Raw genomic sequence first — 21410 nt, forward strand, 5'->3', positions numbered from 1 at the left:
GTACTCATGTAGTCCAAGATTGAAAACAGCCACTTGACAGTAGGTAAACTCATCTGGACTGCCCATGTTTATAGAAAGCCTTCCTGTTTTGAGTCCGATGCATTGGGTTCTGTGCAGCAGCAGCTGCCAGGAACAAAGTTAGCTCCTACAGGCGGGCAAAAATAGGCAGTGTCCCAAATAATGAATTCGTCCACGATGCAAATGCTGGAGGAAAGTTTATGTAGCAACAAGCTCCCGTGGTGGCTCAAATATTTGGACCAATACACAGATTCTTTACAAGTACAATAGTTACGAATCTGAAGCACTACAATCCACATTTTCAGGAAGACAAACAAACAAACAAACATGCTCCGGGCTTCTCCTTATACAAATTCTTTCCATTGATCAGAAAATTAAGGCTCCCGGAAGGTTAATACCAAGCGTTCTTTCGACTTTTCTCTTATGAACAAAAAAGCACGTTAATGACTACTTTCCACTCATCATTCAAAAGAGCTACATAAAAGATTTTGCCATCCTCTCACAAGAAACTGACATCCTGTGAAAATATCCCAGGAAACCACATCTGAACAAAAGACAGGAGAATCACAGGCAGAATGCCGTCTGCCTGACAGACTGACTCAACCTAGAGGGAGACACCTACGGCACCTGTTTCAGATCCCCATTGTGTCTGCCACTGGGGACTGGGCTCGGCGTTCTCTGTGCCCCCGGCCAGCCCAGAGCTTATGCTTCCCCCTTCCTGGAGCCTCGCCCAGTCTCACTTTTGACAGTTTTCTCCCTCTGATCTAAATTCTTGATTCTGATTTCACACTAGAAGAGCACTCAGCCGCACACAAGTGATACCCATTGATCCCTGAGATACCCTGTCTCCAATTCCTAAGCCACTGAACCTTCCCTGAAGTGTCTATTACTATTTTCCTTCAATTGAATTCCTAAGCCAAAGTTCAGATACAAGAACACACAGCAAAAGGGAGTAGGCACAAGAGTATTCAAGAGATCTGCTTTAATATCCCTTTTTCTAACAAGACGGGGAGCCCATTATTTATTACCCAACTCCTCAATTAATTAAGAAAATCACAACAATCACAACAATAGGTGACTACAAACACATTCCACCGGCAGCAGTTTAGAAACAAAGACTTAAAATCTCGGTCCCCCAAAAGCCCCTGTTTCTGCTCAAAAGGGGCTAACAGACATAATGTCATTTTATGTATAGCCCACAACACACTCAGAAAGAAATGGGGGTTTTTTTTTAGGGGGGGGGGGCGGAGGGGGAAGAATAAAAGTATCTTTAACTTACCATCAACCGGAACATATAACAATCCACAGAGCAGTAGTTGTGTAAACATCAGCCGACTCATTTTGACATATTAAAAAGGATCCAGAGTGTTTAAGAAACCAATCCCAGAGCAAAAGTACAAAAATAAGTATCAAAAAAAGAGGTAGGTCCAAAGTTTAGACTTTCCTAGATGCTAATTAAAGTCCAGAAGAGCAAGTCGCCGCACGGTCAGAAGGGGTTAGTGGAGAGGTCTTGAGTGGGGCACGTTTGGATCCATCCAAATTACCAGAGGGCACTCCAAAGGCTGCTGTATTTCCACCCTCTGGCTTCCCAAATTCCCACCAATTCAGCCCAGCCGGAGGGATTATTCGAGTGCGTCTAACCCCCTCTCCTCGGGCTCCATTGCCATCCAAAGCCAAGTTCTTTCTTCAGGAGTCAGGAAGGCGAAGGGGGAGGCCAAAGACCTAATTCCTAGAAAGTGTTCCGCAAAGTTGCCAGCGCGCGGCCGAGAAGGCATGGGGCTGCCCACGGCTCCTCCTTGCCCGGTCTCTCCTCGGTGCAGCTCCACGTCCAGAGTTGGTTTTTTGTTTGTTTTTTGTTTTTTTTGTTTGTTTGTTTGTTTTTGTTTTTGTTTTTTGTTTTTTGTTTTTTTTTTGGTTGGTTGGTTTTGTTGGTTTTAGTTAGTTTGGTTGGTTTTTTTTTCACTTAACTTCCATAGTAAGGAGGTGTCGGAGCCACACTTTGCAGGCGGCCGACCTGGCGGGCCTCTCCGCTGCAGCCCCGTGGCCTCCCTCCGCCACTCGCGGCTCCGAAAGAGGCAAAGAGGAATCAGGACGGCTCGGGCGGAGACTCCGAACTCCGACTCGGCGGGGCTGCGAGCGAGCGAGCGAGGGAGGGAGGGAGCGCGGGGGGGAGGAGGGAGGGAGGGAGCGCGCGCGGGGCAGGGCCGAGGCGGCGCCCCCACCCCCCGCGGCCCGCCTCCCGCCTCCCGCCTCCCGCCTCCCGCCTCCCGCCTCCCGCCTCCGAGCGCCGCGCCCCCCGCCGCTGCGGACGCCCGCGGGGCCGGCGAGGGAGCCCCGGGCCGGGGAGCGCGCCGGGAGCGAGCGCGCGGCGCAGTCCGGCCGCCCGCGGGGGGTCGCAGCCGCCGTCCCCGCGCCCCAGCCCCGCGCCGCCGCCGCCGAGCGCCCGCCGCCTCCTGCGGCTGCCGAGCGTGGCCGGACTCGGAGGAGGGAAGGCGAGGAGGCGGGCGGGGCGGGGAGGAACGCGAGCTGCGAGCGGCGAGCTGCTCCGAGCGGCCCGCGGAGGGGCGGGGTGAGGACGGGTGCGCCGAGCTCCCCACCTCCGGAGCCCGCCCCCCGCACGTGCAGGGGCGCCAGCCGGCCGGGGGGCGGGGAGCGGGGAGCGGGGAGCCGGGGCTCCTGGGCGGACGGAACGGAGCCCACGTGGAGGGCGTGGAGGGCTCTGGTCTCCGCTGCTCGCGGCGCCCCGTCCCCGGGCAGGTAACGTCCCCGGCCAGTGAGCTCCGGGCCCTCCCGCTCGCCCGCCCCGCCCCCCGGCCGCCGGGATGCACGCGCGCCTTCCGGAGAAACAGCGGCCGGAGCCCCGGGCGCAGCCTCGTTCCCCCTGGAGTCGCACAAACACGCACCCGTCACCTTTGAGCCGAATGAGAAGCTGGGCGGGAGGGGGCGACGGAAGGAGGCAACACATGCCCACCCTCCGGGGCGGAAGGGCCGTGTGGGTGCTGCCCGCCGCGTTAAGACGGGTGGCGATGGGTGGGGGTGGGTGCGAGACCTCTGGCCTCTGCCCGCTCCGTTTGGCAAGATGTACGGCCCCTGAGGAACCCGGGGCGGGGGGTGGGGCGTCCCCGTCCCCGTCCCCGTCCCCGTCCCCGTCCCCGCTTAGGCTACTCCGTTGCCTTCTGACCCCTCGAAGAGGAGCTTGACGCCGCATCGTGGGACGCGAGGAGTTGGGCGCGAGATGCCCGGGTCGGGCGCGGGGTCAGGGACGGGGCCGAGGAGTGTGCCCGAAGCTCTTACCCCCCCCCCCCCCGCCCCACACACACACCAGCACGTCTGAAAGGAAATTCGGAAAACACAGGATGGAGGAAAGCTGAAAAGCCACTGAGCTAAAAGAAGCTCCAAAAGAGCCGAATTCCAGCCCGAAGATGACAAACCCTGGAAACTAAGGCAAAAACCACCAAGTGAACGCCGTCGGGACGGGGCATGATTATGGGAAGCCACGTGAGATCAAAGGGATGCCGGGGACGGCGGTGCCCCGGGGCGGCCGGGCCCACGTGTGACCACGGGCTCGCCGGGGGCCGTCCGCGGCTTGTGCCGGGGATCAGGAGGCGGGATCTGGGGACTCACGCAGGTCCCCGAGCCCTGCTGACGGCTCGATTGTGAGACTTTAGCTCCCCCTACTGGAAAGTATCAGGAAGGAGGCCCTCCGGTGGAGGCGGCTGCGGAGGAGCCTTTTGTTTGGTGGATGCGTTTTGGTGTCACTTAATTTGGCTCTCCCTTGCCCATTGTGGACGTGATGTTGTGTGTTTCAAGAAAAAAGAAAAAGAAAAAGGTCAGGGACGCTTAAGCAATTAGGAGAGTTCCTAGGGCATCTCAGCACACTTGAAAATTATGGTGATGAGATAATTTTGCAAAAGAATGAAACAAACCACTTTCCTTGTGAAGCATTAAGAGTAATTTCAGCAACTTTTGATATACACCATGTAGTTGTAAAGTTTAAAAAGTGCATTAATGTGCTAAAGGTATCCTCACAGTAATGATTCTGCGTTCTCGTTTTACCACCCTATGAAAGAAAGGCTGAACATGTTCACATGTTTTTTGGTTTTGTTTTGTTTTTCCCCAAAGAGCCAAATCTCAAGTAATCCTGTGCTCTAGGGAAAACCCCAAAATTCATTGGAATGACATCTCTCTTCTCTTTCTGTAATACCGAAAAATAACTGATAATTCTTTAAACGTGTATTTTAGACGTTTGGACCAAGATTGAAATGAAAGTAACGGATTATAAAGTCTACCTCATTCCTCTAAATAATGTACACCTCTCCCACGCACAGTCTCTATCTCGATCAAATTACAAATACTCTGACAATAGAGTCTCCCTAATAAAATAATTCAGAAATTAAAATGATGCAGATTTTAAATACTTAAACTTTAACGTAGATCTCAGAAAGGAACGTACTAGGATATTTCACCTGGAGGAGTTTTCTCATGGCTGTTAACTTATAGGACAAAAGATGGATTCCATGTTATAGTTGATAGACTCACCTTCAATAGATGCTTTTCCTTAAGTGATCTCTAAAATCACTCAGAGGCAGAAAGAATGTGTGTGGGAAGAAGGGGGGATAGGTTGGAGAATGACCTACGATTTACTATCATCCTCTAAGGCAGAAAAGTGTGGCCTCATAGGTTGCAGAAAGTTGTCCTTCTGTAGAATATGACAAATGACCTCATGGGGAGAAAAGGATTATTCAAAGGAAATGGCTTTGATTATATTTACTTGGCATTTTTGGGCCAAGCCTCATCATTTTGCATTCATAACACTTTATCGTTTGAAAGCGGCGAAGAAGGCCAGTGATTTCAGTCTGGTGCCACCTTTTGTTGTACAACACCTACATTCTGTAATACTGTCTACAACAAAGGAAATTTGAAGTACATGTTTTCTGCTTTTCTCCAAGATAAGTTCATAAGTGATATTTTAAGTGAATGTCTTGTCAGTATCTCATTTGACATTAAACATGACTTAGGAAAACTAATATATTCTTTTAAAAATCTCATACCAAGTGGTGGTTTAAGATTATGAGCAAAACTCTCACACTGTCAGCAACAGTGAGAGTCAGCAGACAGAAATGTAATATGAACAACGTTAAGTCCAAGGGGGAACAAAGACATCTTCTGGGAGATTTGACAAGATCTCTATTAGAGAAATGTGTATATTTCAATTAAATTTAGCACACTTCTAGTGAGCGCTGTCTATGTAAAAAATTGATTTCTTACTCTATTATTTTCTTAAAGCAAAATCTTTAAAACCTGAACATTCTACTAGAAGTTGGAAATTCAGAAATAATTTTTCAAAACAATTTCAAGGGACGCCTGGGTGGCTCAGCGGTTTGGCGCCTGCCTTCGGCCCAGGGTGTGATCCTGGAAACCTGGGATCGAGACCTACGTCAGGCTCCCTGCATGGAGCCTGCTTCTCTCTCTCTGCCTCTCTTTCTGCCTGTGTCTCTGCCTCTCCCTCTGTATCTCTCATGAATAAATAAATAAAATCTTAAAAAAAAATTTTTTCAAAAAAAAAGTTAGAAATTCAATTTTAGCAGTGCTTCAGCTTCAAAACATTTTTTTAAGGTTTTCAGTAAGACAAAAAGCTAGAAATGGCTTAAAATGGTGAAGTCCCACCACCACTGAATCAGAGTTTAAGATTCAGAAAATTAAGTGGCCTTTGGTTTCAATATCTTTCCAAATACGAATTGTTTTTTTTTTCTTCTCTAAAGCAGCTGAATCGAGAAATGTGCATGGAAATCTAGGCTCCTTTTATGTAAAACTTGGAATGGTATTATTATGTACTCAAAATGTGCCTACCAGATAAACATATATTTTAATACATCTAAAGAAAACCGTGTGTAAGAGACTATAATTAACCCTAATTTGGGTAAGGTGATCAAATGGCCTTCTTTGTGATTGTTCTTCTAAGTTGCCATTCATGGAGAACTGTAAAATACTCATCTGAAGGCAATCTGCACAATATAGGATATAAAATATTAAATATTTCTTTTTCATGCCAGATTCTTCAAAAATGTGGTATAAATGGAAAAATGCCAATCCATTTTTTTCACTTCTTCCAATATACTCTTGTTATAATTGTAAGATAGTATATACAGGCAAATCAAAGGTTTGATCCAGGATGATAATTTTAATATCTGCCACCATGTGGTGAGCACTTACTCTGTGTCAGGGATTCTTCTAGTTTCTTAAGAATTCACCATAGTGTTTAATTCCTATAAAACCTATTTTATGTGTGTGATATTATTCCTATTGTGCAGATGAGAATATCGAAGATTAGATGTCTCACCCAAGTTAATAAAAGGCACAGTACTCCTTTGAATCCAGAACTGACCACAAAACCTAGGCTGAGTGTTAGGCTGTGTTTCCCAGGATTACTTGTGATACCTTCCACATTATAGAAACACTTTAATAAATTGCTTTGATTGATAACTTTAAGACAGTCCTTGATGCACTAAAAATATGGAAATATGTAATCAGTTTTTGTTTTCAAAAGTGAAGAATTTCTTAAAGCCAAGAGATCACCATTTGTTATCTGTTCAGTTTCAATTTTTTTATATGATTGTCTTAGCATGCTATACAGAAATACCACATTTAGATGAAATGTATGGGTTATTATCTACAAAAGGATTCTAGACAAAATAAGCGGAGTATTAAAAACCCAGATCAGAGATGGAGTCATTCCCTCTTATATCATTTTTTATTACCTCCACCTTGTTTCTAAAGTGATTTGAGGAAGCTAAAGTAAATTACTTATTTTTCTGAAGTATGTTCTATCTAATTTCAATCAATTCACCTTCAAGGATTCATCAATACTCTTATATATAGTAAATCTGCCTACCTATGTATCTATTGATGATTAGTACTTTGGGTGCATGTGTAATTATTAAAATATTCTATTTTTAAAAATCTGGAATTTAAGGTAACTAATGTGTAGCAATCTTTCATAAAAATAGAGTATTTCCTCCCAAATACCATCTCTTGTGATCAAGAAGAATATTTTTCTTTCTTTAGAATTAAAATCAGTTTGGAAAATCATTTTCTATCTTGACTGAAAAGTTGAGTGATACATTCAAACTTAGTATAGCTTTTAAATCAATAAAATATTAATGTAATGTGTAATATCGAGGTATAATTTCTCTAAGTGTGTACATCTTAAAATTTGGAATTTTTAAAAACACAGAGAAACATCTCAGAGTTCATTGAAAATATTGTATCTTCATAATATCAGTACTCCCCAGTCTAAAGTTGCCCATCCTGCTCCCCTGCCTCCATTTTAGTAATCTATGAACCCTCAACCTCTGCCAAAGTTAAAAATTAGCTCTTTGGTAGCAAAGCTGATAACCTCTCACCTAGATTGGAAAAGTGTTTTTATAGAATAAGCAAAGTTGCCAACCTCACAAACAACAAGCGCAGCTCTGTGTCCTCTAACCATGACAGGCTAGGTTTTGCATGTGTGCATAGTCTTTTTTTGCTCCATACTTTATAACGTCTATTTAAAGCTTTTGAGTTCTTATTTTATTATATAGCCTAATTTCAATGACGTTAAGTAATACACTTTTTGCTATTTTTACATCACAATATCATGAACCAAAGAAAATCCCTTTGATTCTTTGCCAAACTATTTCAAGTCCATCTGCTCCAATCTGGGCTTTGTATAATTGAATTTTAGCAATGCATAACTGTAATCCTAATAAGGAAAATTTTTAAGAATCCAAAAGAGAATTTCTGTTGTTCTTAAAAAGAAGGAATTGTCAAAGATGTGAGAAAAGACTTCTTATATCTATAGGTCTCAGATTTTTATAGTTATCTGTTCACTGAGTGTCTTTTAGACATATTTAATAATGGAGTCTTCAAATTCAAAAGAAGTTGCTTATTCTCTTTTACAATAATATCATGGAATTAATCCAAGGGCACATGTAATCCAATTGAACTGCCTATGTTTCTATCATACAGAAGAACTAATCTGGGAGCAGATTCTGATTTTCTTCCAATATCCAAATTATCTTGTTTCTGCCTGATAAAATAACTTCTGACTTCCTGTGGAGTACTTGAAGTCCTTTTTTACAACAAATACTAAGTTTTTACATGTTAGATACCATCAGGAAACTTAGATAATATTGTTTAGCTTAAAAATACGAGAGATGTAAGTATACATTCTCTTCCTTAAATGATAAAGTGGACTAAATGAATGAACTCATCTGGTCTAACTTCACAGACAAACCTGCAAATGAAAGAATAAAATGATATATAACTTACTTCATGTCAAAATATTTTAATTTGGATGAAAATTCTCTCTTAAGCAGTGATTTATCTTCTACTTAACAAAAAGGAATATAGAAATGAATGATTTTTGTAATTTCAGTTTTTCCATTATATACTAATACTAATGTCAAGGGACCAATGGACTCAATGATTAATATTGGGAAATTGCAGGTACAATTTTTGACAACTTAATACAAACTGTACGGTTCCCCTATTGCATTAGCTTGTTTTGATTTTGAATATATTTTCTTTCTTTCCAATAACTATTTCCCTACATTTATAGGAATATAAAATTTAAATTTACAGTTTACCCAATATATGTTGCACATCTAAATTTATGATTTTTAACAATGAAAAAGTTTCACCAAATCTGTCCTTTAATTTTTGGTTTTGGTTTTGTGGTTTTTGTTTGTTTGTTTATTTTCTTATTTTTTTATTTTAAAATATTTTATTTATTTATTCATGAGAGACACGGAGAGAGAGAGAGAGAGGCAGAGACACAGGCAGAGGGAGAAGCAGGCTCCATGCAGGGAGCCCGATGGTGGGACTCTATCCCAGGTCTCTAGAATCACGCCGTGGGTTGAAGGAGACATTCAACCGCTGAAGCCACCCAGGCGTCCCGTCCCTGTTTTTTGTTTTTTTAAAGATTACTTATTGAACATTCTTTCCTTCGGTGATCTGACAAACCTGAGTGTTTGAAGTACTAATTGTTATAGATGGGGCCAATGAAAATTATGTAGCTGATGATCAGTGAGGGATTTTTTTTTTTAAGTTTGTCTACAGCTGGCTTAAGTCCAGGTTATTACTTATCTATTATTTAGTTTCTTCCTTCTCCAGTTCCCACCAAACATACACATTAGAAAGAGGTTCTATCAGTCACTTGTGTGCCTGACTCTTGGTTTCAGCTCAGGTTGTGACAGGGTCCTGAGATCGAGCCCCTGTCAGGCTCTGCACTCAGCATGGAGTCTGCCTAAAAATTCTGTCTCTCTCTCTTCCTCCCTTCCCTCTGCTCTCTCTCTCTTTCTGGAATAATTAAAAAAATAATTCTTAAAAAAAGATGTTATATCACAAGGCTGGATGAACATTTACAGGGTCTCTGGGTATCTCTTTTCCAGCCTTCATTCTGAATCATGTTTAAACTATCAAAAAGACATGAGAATTTATTTTAAAGACTTCAAGAGATTTTATAGTATTTTTAACTAAACCATTCATTCATTTACCATCAGGAAAGTTTTAGTTTAATCTAAATGTGAAGTAACCATTCTACCTCATTATCTCTGCTAGAAGAGATGATAAATGGGTACCTAAACAGAGCATGTGCCAGATCTGGATCAAGTGGATCTGGATTCTGATGTCGGTTCTACCATCCACAGTGTGATCATAACAATTGCTTCAACTGAAACAAAGATAATCTCAGAAGAGAGAGAGAGATCTGTCTACTCAGAAGAGCATTTGAATGATGCATTTAAATGCCTTGGCACAAAATAAATTTTAACTAGTTTCCAACATTTTGGTCATTGGCATGTACTAATGAATCTTTGTCATGGTGGCAGAGACAATGCTGAATGTTAAACCAGAATCATCTTTCCTTCTTTCACTCAGAGCTTGGCCAAGTCTCTCTCTCTCTCTCTTTCAAAATAAATAATAAAAAATTTTTTTTTCCAAAACAGATTTTATTTATTTATTTTAGAGGTGGTGAAGGGGGAGAGAGGAGGAGAGAAGCAGACTCCCCGCTGAGCCAGGAGCCCCACATGAGGGTTGGATCCCAGAACCCTGCGATCATGACCTGAGCAGAAATCAAGTTGTATACTTAGCTGAAATCAAGAGCCACCCAGGCACATCGATATATAAAATCTTTAAAATAAAATAAAGCCACGTGAATAGATGGTAAATCAGTAGAGGCCTTCAAAAAATACTGGTAATATGCCTTATATATCTATTTAAATCACAGGTCAATATGTACATACACACAGACGCATGTATATCTAAATTCAAAGAAAATGAACATTAAAGAAAAAAATAAATTTAAAAAGATTACTTAAAAAAATCCATTTTAGAATTTCAGAACTGAGTAGTAATCTTTAAGATCATCTATCAAAATCTCATTATACAGTTCAAGGATAAGAGGCCAATTTAATTTAATAATAGACATCTTATTCCTAAATTAGTCTTTTAAAATTTATATTAATTTAACCAAGACAGTTTTAGAATTTAGATATTGCTCTTTGTTAATTGTTATTACAACTGCCAGTGGTTTCTGATTAAAATCTATTATATACATATTAGCACATTTTACATTCTTTGTATAATTAGAATTACCAAAATAAAAAAGTAACTTTAGGGACGCCTGGGTGGCTCAGTGGTTTAGTGCCTGCCTTTGGCCCAGGGCATGATCCTGGAGTCCAGGGATCGAGTCCCACATTGGGGTCCCTGCAGGAGGCCTGCTTCTCCCTCTGCCTGTGTCTCTGCCTCTCTCTCTGTATCTCTCATGAATAAATAAATAAAATATTAAAAAATAAAAATAAAAAAGTAACTTTATATCATGAAAATATTGAAAATGGTAAAGTCCATTCTATAGTGTCTATGTGGCAATATAAATAACAAAATTTGGTCCTGGTTTTATTGATGTTTATTACTGAATGCCTCTGCAAAATGTGGTAAAGTTATCCCACAACCAGATTTACATAACTGCCTATGGCTTAAGTCCTCTCCTCTGTTGATTTATGGAATGTAGTTTGATAGAAGGAGAAGGCTTCAATCTCATCTTTTTGCAGCTCTCGCATTTTAAAATAAAGAATTGGCCAAGTCTCAGCTGCTATGTCACTGGTCCATTTCCTCCGTCAGTTTTCTTCTACCTTCTAAAAAACAATGTATCCTCCAAATTTAGGAGCTCCCCAAATTACCAAACATATGACCTATCCTGGCAACTTTTTCATATGTATAGTAGCCCTGGCAGGAGCCAATCAATCACTATGATCATTAAAAAGTAGCAATAAATACACCTATCCCCCACAGAAATAAAGATATTGAGACTCTTATCAAGTTGAAGGAACATAGTCTCATCAGTCTACTACTTTCAGTCTAACCAACATCCATAATAACAAGGATTGAAATGTATCACAAGCTATTTTATACAGAGAAACATACATGAATTCCAGACAAATAGCTGAAGCAATGAACTTCATGAATATACTAAGCAATGACACGTTGTACAGTACCTAGTCCTATGTTTTCCACCAAAACCTCAGTGTGAAAAGGAGGCGGTGGAAAGAAGAACGAATTGACAGTTGTTATATAGTCACCAAAGTAAACAAAACAAAACAAAACAAAACAAAACAAAAAACCCAAACAGAAAAGATATATGCTAGAAGATTTTGAAAATGAGTAATACATTCCACAAATATTCAGCTCCGTGCATGGTAGCATGGAGCAGAGTTGGAAGTGAGAAACCTCACATGCATAGAACCAGGAAAAAAAATTGACAAGATATATCAGATGGTTTTGTTAAGTTTTTGGAAGATCTAAAACAGATCAGAGATAGGAAAAAAGATTATTCTTTATTAATGATGAAAAATTGAGCTTCTGAGAAATTAAGTATTTTCAACAAAAGAGTGCAGAAACAAGTCAGAATACTAAGTCCTGACTCACATCAGAATCCATTTTGTTTCCACTAAATTGCGCTAATTTAATGTTGATCATTGTTCCCAGATAATTTTTTTCTCAAATGTTTTTAACTTGAGGAAAGCATTGGCGATTAGCAAACTCAGGGATCTCAGAGCAGTTCTTTGTTTATTGGTCTCAATCGATTATGAAAAGGAGTAAGGAAATAAAACAGAAGAAAAGGAAAATAAAGATGAGGGACAGACAAGCAGGAAAATGAGGTAGTAGAAAGGAATGTTGGATCAGCATGGATTCTCTAAGGTAAAAGCAAGAGAAAAATGTGATTCCATATTCCTTGGGTTCCTAATTTCACTTCTCAAGTTAGTGAGTGCTCCTCTTTCTGATTTCTTCACCCACTTCACTTCTGTCTTGTAAGAAAATTGAGATGTGTTCTCCTTAGTTTATACCACAGGATGTTGAGCCACTTTAGTTGCAATCCTCACCCCAAATCAAATCCGCTAGTGGGTCAGAGAGTAGTACTTGACTAATACCCTCACCAGAGACGTGAGTCTGACTCTCCATGGTGACTCTCCATGGAGCTCCCACTGCTTAGAGGATTATGTTCATTGCTGTAGTTCCATAGAGTACCATGCTGGCATAAATGTGGCAAAGATTTTCCTTAATGTTCCTATCATGGTAGTGAAAGAGTTAAAGCAACTTAGTGAGAGTCATGTAGCAATTTCCTGCTCAGAATTTCCTGCTCAGAATTTGGTTCACATTTGTTGTCCCATTTACTTTGAGAATTTGGTTCACATTTGTTGTCCCATTTACTTTCACTGCAAGGTGTGCTCTCTGGGGAGTCCAAACTGGTAATGTCTATGCGTGCTTTTGCATGAACTTTGGAAGGAACGGATTAGCAATTCAATCTTGGCCCCTTTCACATATGCAATGTCAGCTTCCTGGAGATGTCACTTTCTGAGTGTTTGGGCCATCAGTCTGACAAGAGACCTAACTGTGTTAGGAGCTTCAGGGGGTTTCTTCCTACCTGTTTCCCTCAGACTGAGATTTCTTTTTGTAATATGATCTTGTCATCACTGTTGTCATCAGAAAGACATATAAGGGGGTTATTAACATTATTGTTTGTCAGACTTCTATATTCATTTTCCTTGAAATAGTACTGTCTCAACTGAGGAATAGAATTATATTTTGCCTTGTCTCCAGAAATGCTTTTAAATTAAAATTGATGTTTGAGCTGCATGACTTTTCACTGCTGATGTAATTTAGTTTTTTTTTTATCTGAATGTTTGATAAGTAGCAGTATGACTCTATTCTTCTAGTTACAAATCCATTAACCTCCCTCCTTAAAAAGCTGTTGCTTTACAACAGTAACTTTCATACCAAAGACAAATATCAAAATATGTTATCTTATGCAAAATGCCTGTGCCTATTCCTGGATAAACCTCCTAGGTATGAGAAACTTCAGTGTTTAGAACAAAGAAGATCAGAGGAAGAAATGATTCATTTGTTCAATTCACTCAACAAATTCTTATTGAGGGCTCCTATGTGCCAGGCTATAACAGAAATAATGTCTGCCTCATAAACATACATTGCCTTTCTGGATTTTAGTTCCTTCACCTATAAAATGAGATAGCTGGACTAGTGACTTTAAACACTAGTCCCCCCTCAGAACAGATAACCTATTACTTAATTTTGTTCACGCAGAAGGTATTTCCAAGGATTTCAGCTCTTGTGTTAATAATCGGGCTTGAGCCCTTTGAGATAAAGAATCATTGTTTCAATTGTCAAATTTTGTGAAATAAGGTTACTTTGAAAGCTGTGATATGAGGTCTTTATTTTGATAGCCTCTCATTGGCCAATCTACTCTGAACCTTTGTGCTTGTATTGATGTGCAGCTGTCAGTGTCAGCAGTTTTTCCTCAGGGCCAGGTGTAGACTGGAATGTGTGGTCATCCGTGGTTGCTGGTTCATCTGTTACATGATATATGAATAATGTACCTGCCTTATTCTGATATCACAACCCTCTATTAAAATAGAAGCGGGTACTAGAATCCTTGATATAACCCTGCTTATAATGATACGTGTATCATACCATAAGGGTCAAATTTTACTGGTCATTGTTAAGTAGTCCATAGGAATTTCATTGAGTTACATCACTAAAGCTTATAGGACAGACGAAAATTATAGGAAGCTCTCATGATTAGAATGAGAAACAGAGACTTAAGACCAAATATGAGCATATATGCATCTGTGTTGTTTGACTATCTTCTTCCAATGAACATTTAATTATTGATTTGATTTTGCTGATTGTGGTGAAGGAAATTTTTAAAATAAATTGAAATCGAAATACTGAGGTGTTCAGAGCAGAATTACGACTGCCTGTAGACACTGTTGAAAGCTCTGTCCTTATCAGGTACCACTTAAAGCATAAAACTATGTGAAACATCAAGTGAAAAGCAGTGACAAGGAAAATACCTCTGGAAGAGTGATGCAGAAATTTCTGTGGGCACCTTCAGTAAATGCTCCAGGGATTCTTAAATGTTAATCCTGAAACACTAAGACTGTAATACTTTCCATTAGCACCCTACCAGACCATTCTAACACCCCTCAGCACAAATGATACCACCCAGGAGATTTTCCCTAGGAGAGCTGTAAAGATTCTTGAGGTTGTTTGCATTTCAAAAGAAATTCACTTAAATCATGAATCTTTTGTCTAACCTTATGTCATCCCCTTTTATGTTCTGTTGGGAGCAATTTGTCTGTTCTTTCAGAAACTTTTGTTAGTTATCATGTTAACTGAATTTCCAAGTCACTACAGGACATTACTCTGGTTTTGACCCTGGCAATAAATTTATATTTGAATTTGTTACACCAGAAGAACTGGAAAGCTCCCACAAATTTAATTATTGGTGTCACTTGGGACATGTTTGATTATATTTTAAGATGTAACATCGTAGCAGAACCCTAAATAAAGAGAAACAATTTTGGAAGAGTCCTAATGAGGTTATGGCAGGTTTAAGAAGTCATTAGTAAAGACAAGTCCAAAATAATAATTAAGGGTTGGAATGCAAATGACATTCATTGATCTAAAACATCTAATAACAAAAATTAAAAGAAATACTTTTATCAGTCTAGTGAAATATTTTGTTAGAGGTTTATGGCCACTTCCTTTCAACATGACCATCACACATTCTGAAGGGAGGAGCTAGCCACCCAGTCTCCTGCCTTTGAAAGAAGGAACACTAAATTCATTTACTGCCAAAGGACAGACCTTCTGTCTTTTCAAAAATGTCAAAAGAGAAAACAAAACAAAACAGGAAAAGGTCAAACTAGTGGTCATTTCACTAATGTGTCAATGTCTTCACTTTATGGTATTCATATATTCCAAATCATGTATTTTCCTCTTCCAATACGGTATTCAGTCACAAATTCAAAATAAAGACAAATCTCTGGAACTTAAGTTAGTGTATAGCAAATGCCCCAAAATGGTGATTACAAAGATTACACTTATAAAAGCAAACTTGAATTTCTTTTTTCTCTTCTTTTGCTTCATTATTATTCAAAATATAATTCACAACAACTGGTACATCCAGAATTCTCACATCTCCAGCCCTTAGTTATTTCTCTCGGTGCAGCAAAGGCTGCAAAACCAGCGTGAGCTTTGACTCTAAGTACCCCCTTTCTCTTTGAACACTGGATCGTAGTATTGTCAGATATGTTTATGTTCATGGAATACACAGACAATTTCTTTTTGTAGTTGAGATGACTCCTTGTTTTGTTGATTCCTGTCTCTCTCCACAGCTACTCAGGCTGCCAGTTTGGCTGCCTCGATTTGCACACAGTTGTACTTTAATGCCACATCTACTTCTGTTCTCATATTCAGAACAATAACCATGTAGGACTTTAAGTCTTTCCATCTGATGTCCCTGAGATTCAAACTATATCCTGTTCCATCTGATCTCCTTGTAAAGATTTCTGAGATAATAATTTGATCAGTGTGGAAATATCCAGACAATGCTCTTCCTAACTTGAAGTTCAGAAATTTAACTGGGTAGGGACATTATGTTAAATCAATCTGTAGAGTGGTGTTTGGGGGGCCAGGCTGATAAATTTATAGTAACTAAGTGAATCCACATTGATCTGTGTGTTCCCTCAACATAGAGCTGACCTTCTGTGTGTACATTTGTCATCAATGTATGTGATATACAGAGAATCTGGATTATTATATCTGAAAAAAGTCATATTAAACATATTTTATTAAGGTGGCCAATTATAATTATAAAAAATACTGTAGATATTCTTAATTTTCAAAAATAGAGATGCCTTTTATTGCGTCATTTTATGCACATCTTGTGATTTAAGTAGAATCAGAATATTTCTAAACACTGCTTTGGCTATAGATATTATAGACTAACAGACGCATTAAAATGAGAAGCTAATACTTTGGCATGAAAATATCAGTAGTATAGGCAAATTTTAATATTTTCTGTCTAGTTATATGTTTGAAAGAAGTGTTTTAAAATAATTCTGTGTTGATAAGGGGGTAATTAGGGGTTTTTTCATACTTGTGTCTAAGAAACTGTATCCTTTCAACAGTGTCTAAATTCCTTGAACTCTAAAAATATTGAAACCTTTGACATACAAATGGTTATTAAAATTATTGTGTATCATGACATTTTAAATCCAATCATCATATATCTCAACCATTTTACAATCTTTTGGAGGCTGTTTGACCTTTTATGACTTTATTTTCTTATCCACTGTTTGGTTTACTTTCTAGTACTTTCCTGGAGAGAAAAAAAAAATGGTTTGCAAAAATATTCTTTCTTTCTTTTTTTAAAAAAATATTTTATTTATTTATTCATGAGCGACAGAGAGAGAGAGAGAGAGAGGCAGAGACACAGGCCAAGGAAGAAGCTGGCTCCATGCAGGGAGCCTGATGTGGGACTCGATCCCGGGTCTCCAGGATCACGCCCTGGGCTGAAGTCGTCGCCAAACCACTGAGCCACCAGGGCTGCCCAAAAATATTATTTCTTAAGACAATCACAAAAGGACAAACACTGTATGATTTCACTATATGAGGTTCCCAGAGTAGTGAAATCCATAGAAACAGAATGTACACTGTTGGTTGCTGGGGTCTGGGAGAAGGGGAAAATGAGTTGTTATTTAATAGGCACAGAGGTTTCATTTTGAAAATGAAAAAAGTGGGGATCCCTGGGTGGCGCAGCGGTTTGGCTCCTGCCTTTGGCCCAGGGCGCAATCCTGGAGACCCGGGATCGAATCCCACGTCGGGCTCCCGGTGCATGGAGCCTGCTTCTCCCTCTGCCTGTGTCTCTGCCTCCCTCTCTCTCTGTAACTATCATAAAAAAAAAAAAAAAAAAAAAAGTGCTGGAGATGGATGGTTATGATGGCTGCACAATCGTGTAAATGTACTTAATACACTGAACCATACATTTAAAATGGTAAACTTTACTACATTTTGTTAAAATAATTTAATTTCATTTTATGATGTACTTTTCTTTTCCACAATTGAAAAAGTTATATGAATTTGTGTGTTTCCTTTGGTAAGTAGATTTTTCCACTGTTTACTATAGAAAATGTTTAAATACTAACAAGTATAAGGATAAAATTTTATACAACTCTTCATCCTACCATCATTCAAGAAATAATGTTTTCATGGAATATTACTCAGCCATTAGAAACGACAAATACCCACCATTTGCTTTGAGGTGGATGGAACTGGAGGGTATTATGCTGAGTGAAATAAGTCAATCGGAGAAGGATAAACATTATATGGTCTCATTAATTTGGGGAATATAAAACATAGTGAAAGGGAATAAAGGGGAAAGGAGAAAAAATGAGTGGGAAATATCAGAAAGGGAGACAGAACATGAGAGACTCCTAACTCTGGGAAATGAACTAGGGGGGTGGTGGAAGGGGAGGTGAGCGGGGGGGGGGGGGGGGGGTGACTAGGTGACGGGCACTGAGGGGGGCACTTGAGGGGATGAGCACTGGGTGTTATTCTATATGTTGGCAAATTGAACACCAATAAAAAATGAATTTATATAAAAAAGAAATAATGTTTTCATACATTTCCATTTTTCTTTGAATATTGCTTTATAGTTGTGAGTTTAATATTTATTATTCTGTATCCTGCTTTTCTTCCGCATAGTGTTGGACTAATGTTGTTAAACTTATAACCATCATTTTATATGGTTTATGATATTATGTAATATGAATATACCACATTTAATATTCCCTTCTTATTTGACATCTAGGTTATTTCCAGGATTATTCTTTGTTTCCTTTAATGAATAACACAGACTTGAACATATCATCCAGAAACCATTGTGCACATTTTTCATTTCTTCATTAGAATTTAAGTGTTTGCTTAAATAGATTGACTTACTGACTCAAAGGACATGAACTTTTTAAGGCGTTTAATATGCATTGCAAAGATGCTTCTGAGAAAAACAGAAAAAAATTTACACTCTCACTAGCCATGACTAAGAGTGTCTATTTCGATAATGCTTTTATATATAGAAAGTCATCCCCATCCAAATATTTAGTAAATTACCCAGTTCTCAGTTTTTATTGCTTCATTTGTGGTTTTATTTTTATATTTAACTGAAATATCAAGATGCGTTTTCAATTTGGGGCAAAGAGAACAGTGAACATCTCAATTATGTTTTTCAAAATCAATCCAATTTTTATTTGTTTATAATTCTTCCTCTTCTTACTTTTAAAAACATCAAAGTCTCTTTTAATAGTTCTAACAATATGTTGAAAATAATAATAACTAGAATCAATGATTGTGCTTTATGTTGATTATGCTAAGCATTTATATATATGAACTTGATTATTATCCTTTGGATTCTTATTATCAACTCCCCGATACTATATATCCCTTTATTAAATCAACGAGCTAGGAGTGGTAGAGGCAATACAGAAACATCGGTTTATAGTCTCTTTAGATTTGTTTGTCAAAATCTTCCACAGAATTTTTGAAACAATCTCTTAGCAAAGTTATAAATACTTGCAGGTGAAAGAATCACTCAAAAATCATTTAAAGTGATGAAATCCTCAAAATGAAGGGTCCCTTTTGGGCATTCCTGTTTCCATCCCATGTAACATTTTCCCTCCTGGAATTCCCTGTTTACTCTTTCTATTTGCCTTCTTCCTTCCATTCCCTTCCATTCCCCTCAAATTATGTGGAATTTCCTAATCTTTAAGCCTCAGAAAACTCTTCTTCCTTTGTAATGCTTACTTTAGGGACCACTCATTTAAAGTTTATCCTAAGCTCTTTGAGGATCTAGTAGGGGACCACTGCTATGTTAGACCAGTGATAGAAGAAATATGTTCTATTCTTGGAAGGATGACCTTGTTGGTCATGCTCTCAAAGCAGGAAAGGGTGTCTCTGGATTGGAGGTGGAGAGGGAGTGCTGTTTTACTTGGTAATCCAGAATGGCAGAAACAACTGTGACAATCATTAGGTGAAAGGCGATGCAGCCAGATTATCCTTATGTTCCATTAATTTGTTTTTTTTTAGAAAAATCTCTATATCGAGTTTATACATGTTAGAATAAATTTAAAATACTTCTCCGAACTGGTAGAAAAATCTCTATATCGAGTTTATACATGTTAGAATAAATTTAAAATACTTCTCCGAACTGGTAAACTCTATATCGAGTTTATACATGTTAGAATAAATTTAAAATACTTCTCCGAACTGGTAGTTTTTCCTTATCATATATATCATGTTCAGAAGCTTTTCTATACGAAGGCAATATACAGGGCTTGGGCTAGCCTTTCAATGTTTTAGTAATATAAATTAAAAAATAAAAATAAAGTTAGAAGATTCAGCCTTATGCCCATAGAATTTTTGATTATCAGTTACAGTGCAAGTCAAAAAAGAAATAGAATATTTATTATTTATTGAATATTTATTAAAAATTATGTGAATCACAGCATATATTTAAAAACAAAATTGAATCTTCAGATACATGTGTGCAAAAAAAGTAAAATACATAAAACCATGCAAATAATATTAGAGTCTTCATGGGTTTATGGTTCTTTCTGACATGTCTCATTTTTAATTTTGCCTTTTTCTAAGTAAATGATTTGTATAAGAGACCTAAAGTTCTTTTTCTAAAGATAGAACAAAAATAAAATGTGAAAAAATTTTCAATTTGTTTCAGTGTAAGCAACTGTTAAATAACTAGTTTTTATTGAACTAACACTCCAGAATGATTGTGCCAGATACCCATGTCCACTCTACTTCCTATCCACTTTAATGCCTTGGGTTCTGATAGCTATTTGATGTTATCTCTGATGGGGTCAAATAATCTTTTCATAAATCAGTGTGACTTCTCCATTTATTTACTTTATCTTCCTTTTACAGTAGAAGGTTTTCTGTTGTGGTTGTCTTGTTTTTAACTCATTTCCTTTGAATTTAAAAGATGAAAGGTCATAGACACGACATCTGATTATTTTTCCACCTAACGGTTTCTGGAATTAGGTGCAAATTCCAAGGCAACATTCTCATATTTCAATAGCCTCCTTAAGTTGTTTTTTTGGTCTACTGTGTTTTTATTTTAGTTTAAAATACTAGACAAAATAAAGATGTCCTGGTTTGATAATAACATGAGGTAAGATTATTGGGCACATGAGCTGTAATAGTAAGTTAAATAAGATTGACAGCTGGTGTAGCTAAGGGCTTTAGAGGTAGCTTTTAAGTCTAGACAATCTATGCTACTGATATCTGATCAAAAGCTTAGTAAATATTGTTTTAATATATGAAGCTCACCTTATAAAGAAATATATTCTGTCTGAAATTAATGATTTTATTAATTTTCACTTTCATGCTCCTATAGAACCAAATTACTCTTTGAATATACTTGCTCTCTTTCCATTCAAATGTTCTGAGCATATAGAGTAGCTTGGCGCAAGAGAAAAGACATGAAATTCAGAGACACGGTTTTCAGATTCTACCATAAAACCCCTGGCAGTGTTGCTTTGGACAAAGCTCTTCTCTGGGATCCTCAGAGTCTACACCTAGAGAATGCAGATAGCAATCGCATTGCAAGGCTATCATAAGTACTAGGGGTTTTATTAGATTAAGCCATATGAACACATCTTTCTAGATTCAGAAGTTCAAATATTGCCTATTTCCTATGCTCCAACCTAATGCATATGAAGGTAATATCTTGGTTACTCTTACCAGGAGCTGTAATTACAAAAATAAATGAATATGATGTCATTTTTGGTGGTTGAACATCTTATATACATATAAAGATAGTGAAAGCGTGCTGTTCACAAGCAGTAGTAAAGCATTTTCAGTTTTTTGGTTTTTGTTCTTTTTTTTAAGAGAAGAGATACAGGTTTATGTGTGGGTCTAATTCACAGTGGCACCATGATCTGACGAAGCAAATTAGTAACAAGTGTAACACTGAAGATGAA

The 21410-nt window shown here is 38.6% G+C and overlaps 1 protein-coding gene across 17 annotated transcripts in view; it reads right to left on the reverse strand.

The window, feature by feature from the left end:
* ROBO2 (roundabout guidance receptor 2) overlaps window positions 1–21410 on the reverse strand; it is a 1638467-nt gene that overhangs the window by 582038 nt on the left and 1035019 nt on the right. The window contains exon 1 of one of the 17 annotated variants that reach the window (XM_038581206.1): window positions 1298–2141. The exons of 15 other annotated variants lie outside the window; for them this stretch is intronic. In XM_038581206.1, coding sequence (XP_038437134.1) covers window positions 1298–1358 — 61 coding nt within the window. In that variant the 5' untranslated portion in view covers window positions 1359–2141. Of the gene's footprint in view, window positions 1–1297; window positions 2142–21410 lie in introns of those variants that run through there. One more of the 17 variants, XM_038581218.1, reaches the window with a different exon arrangement.

The sequence above is a fragment of the Canis lupus genome, chromosome 31 (genome assembly GCF_011100685.1).
Source record: "Canis lupus familiaris isolate Mischka breed German Shepherd chromosome 31, alternate assembly UU_Cfam_GSD_1.0, whole genome shotgun sequence".
NCBI lineage: Eukaryota > Metazoa > Chordata > Mammalia > Carnivora > Canidae > Canis > Canis lupus.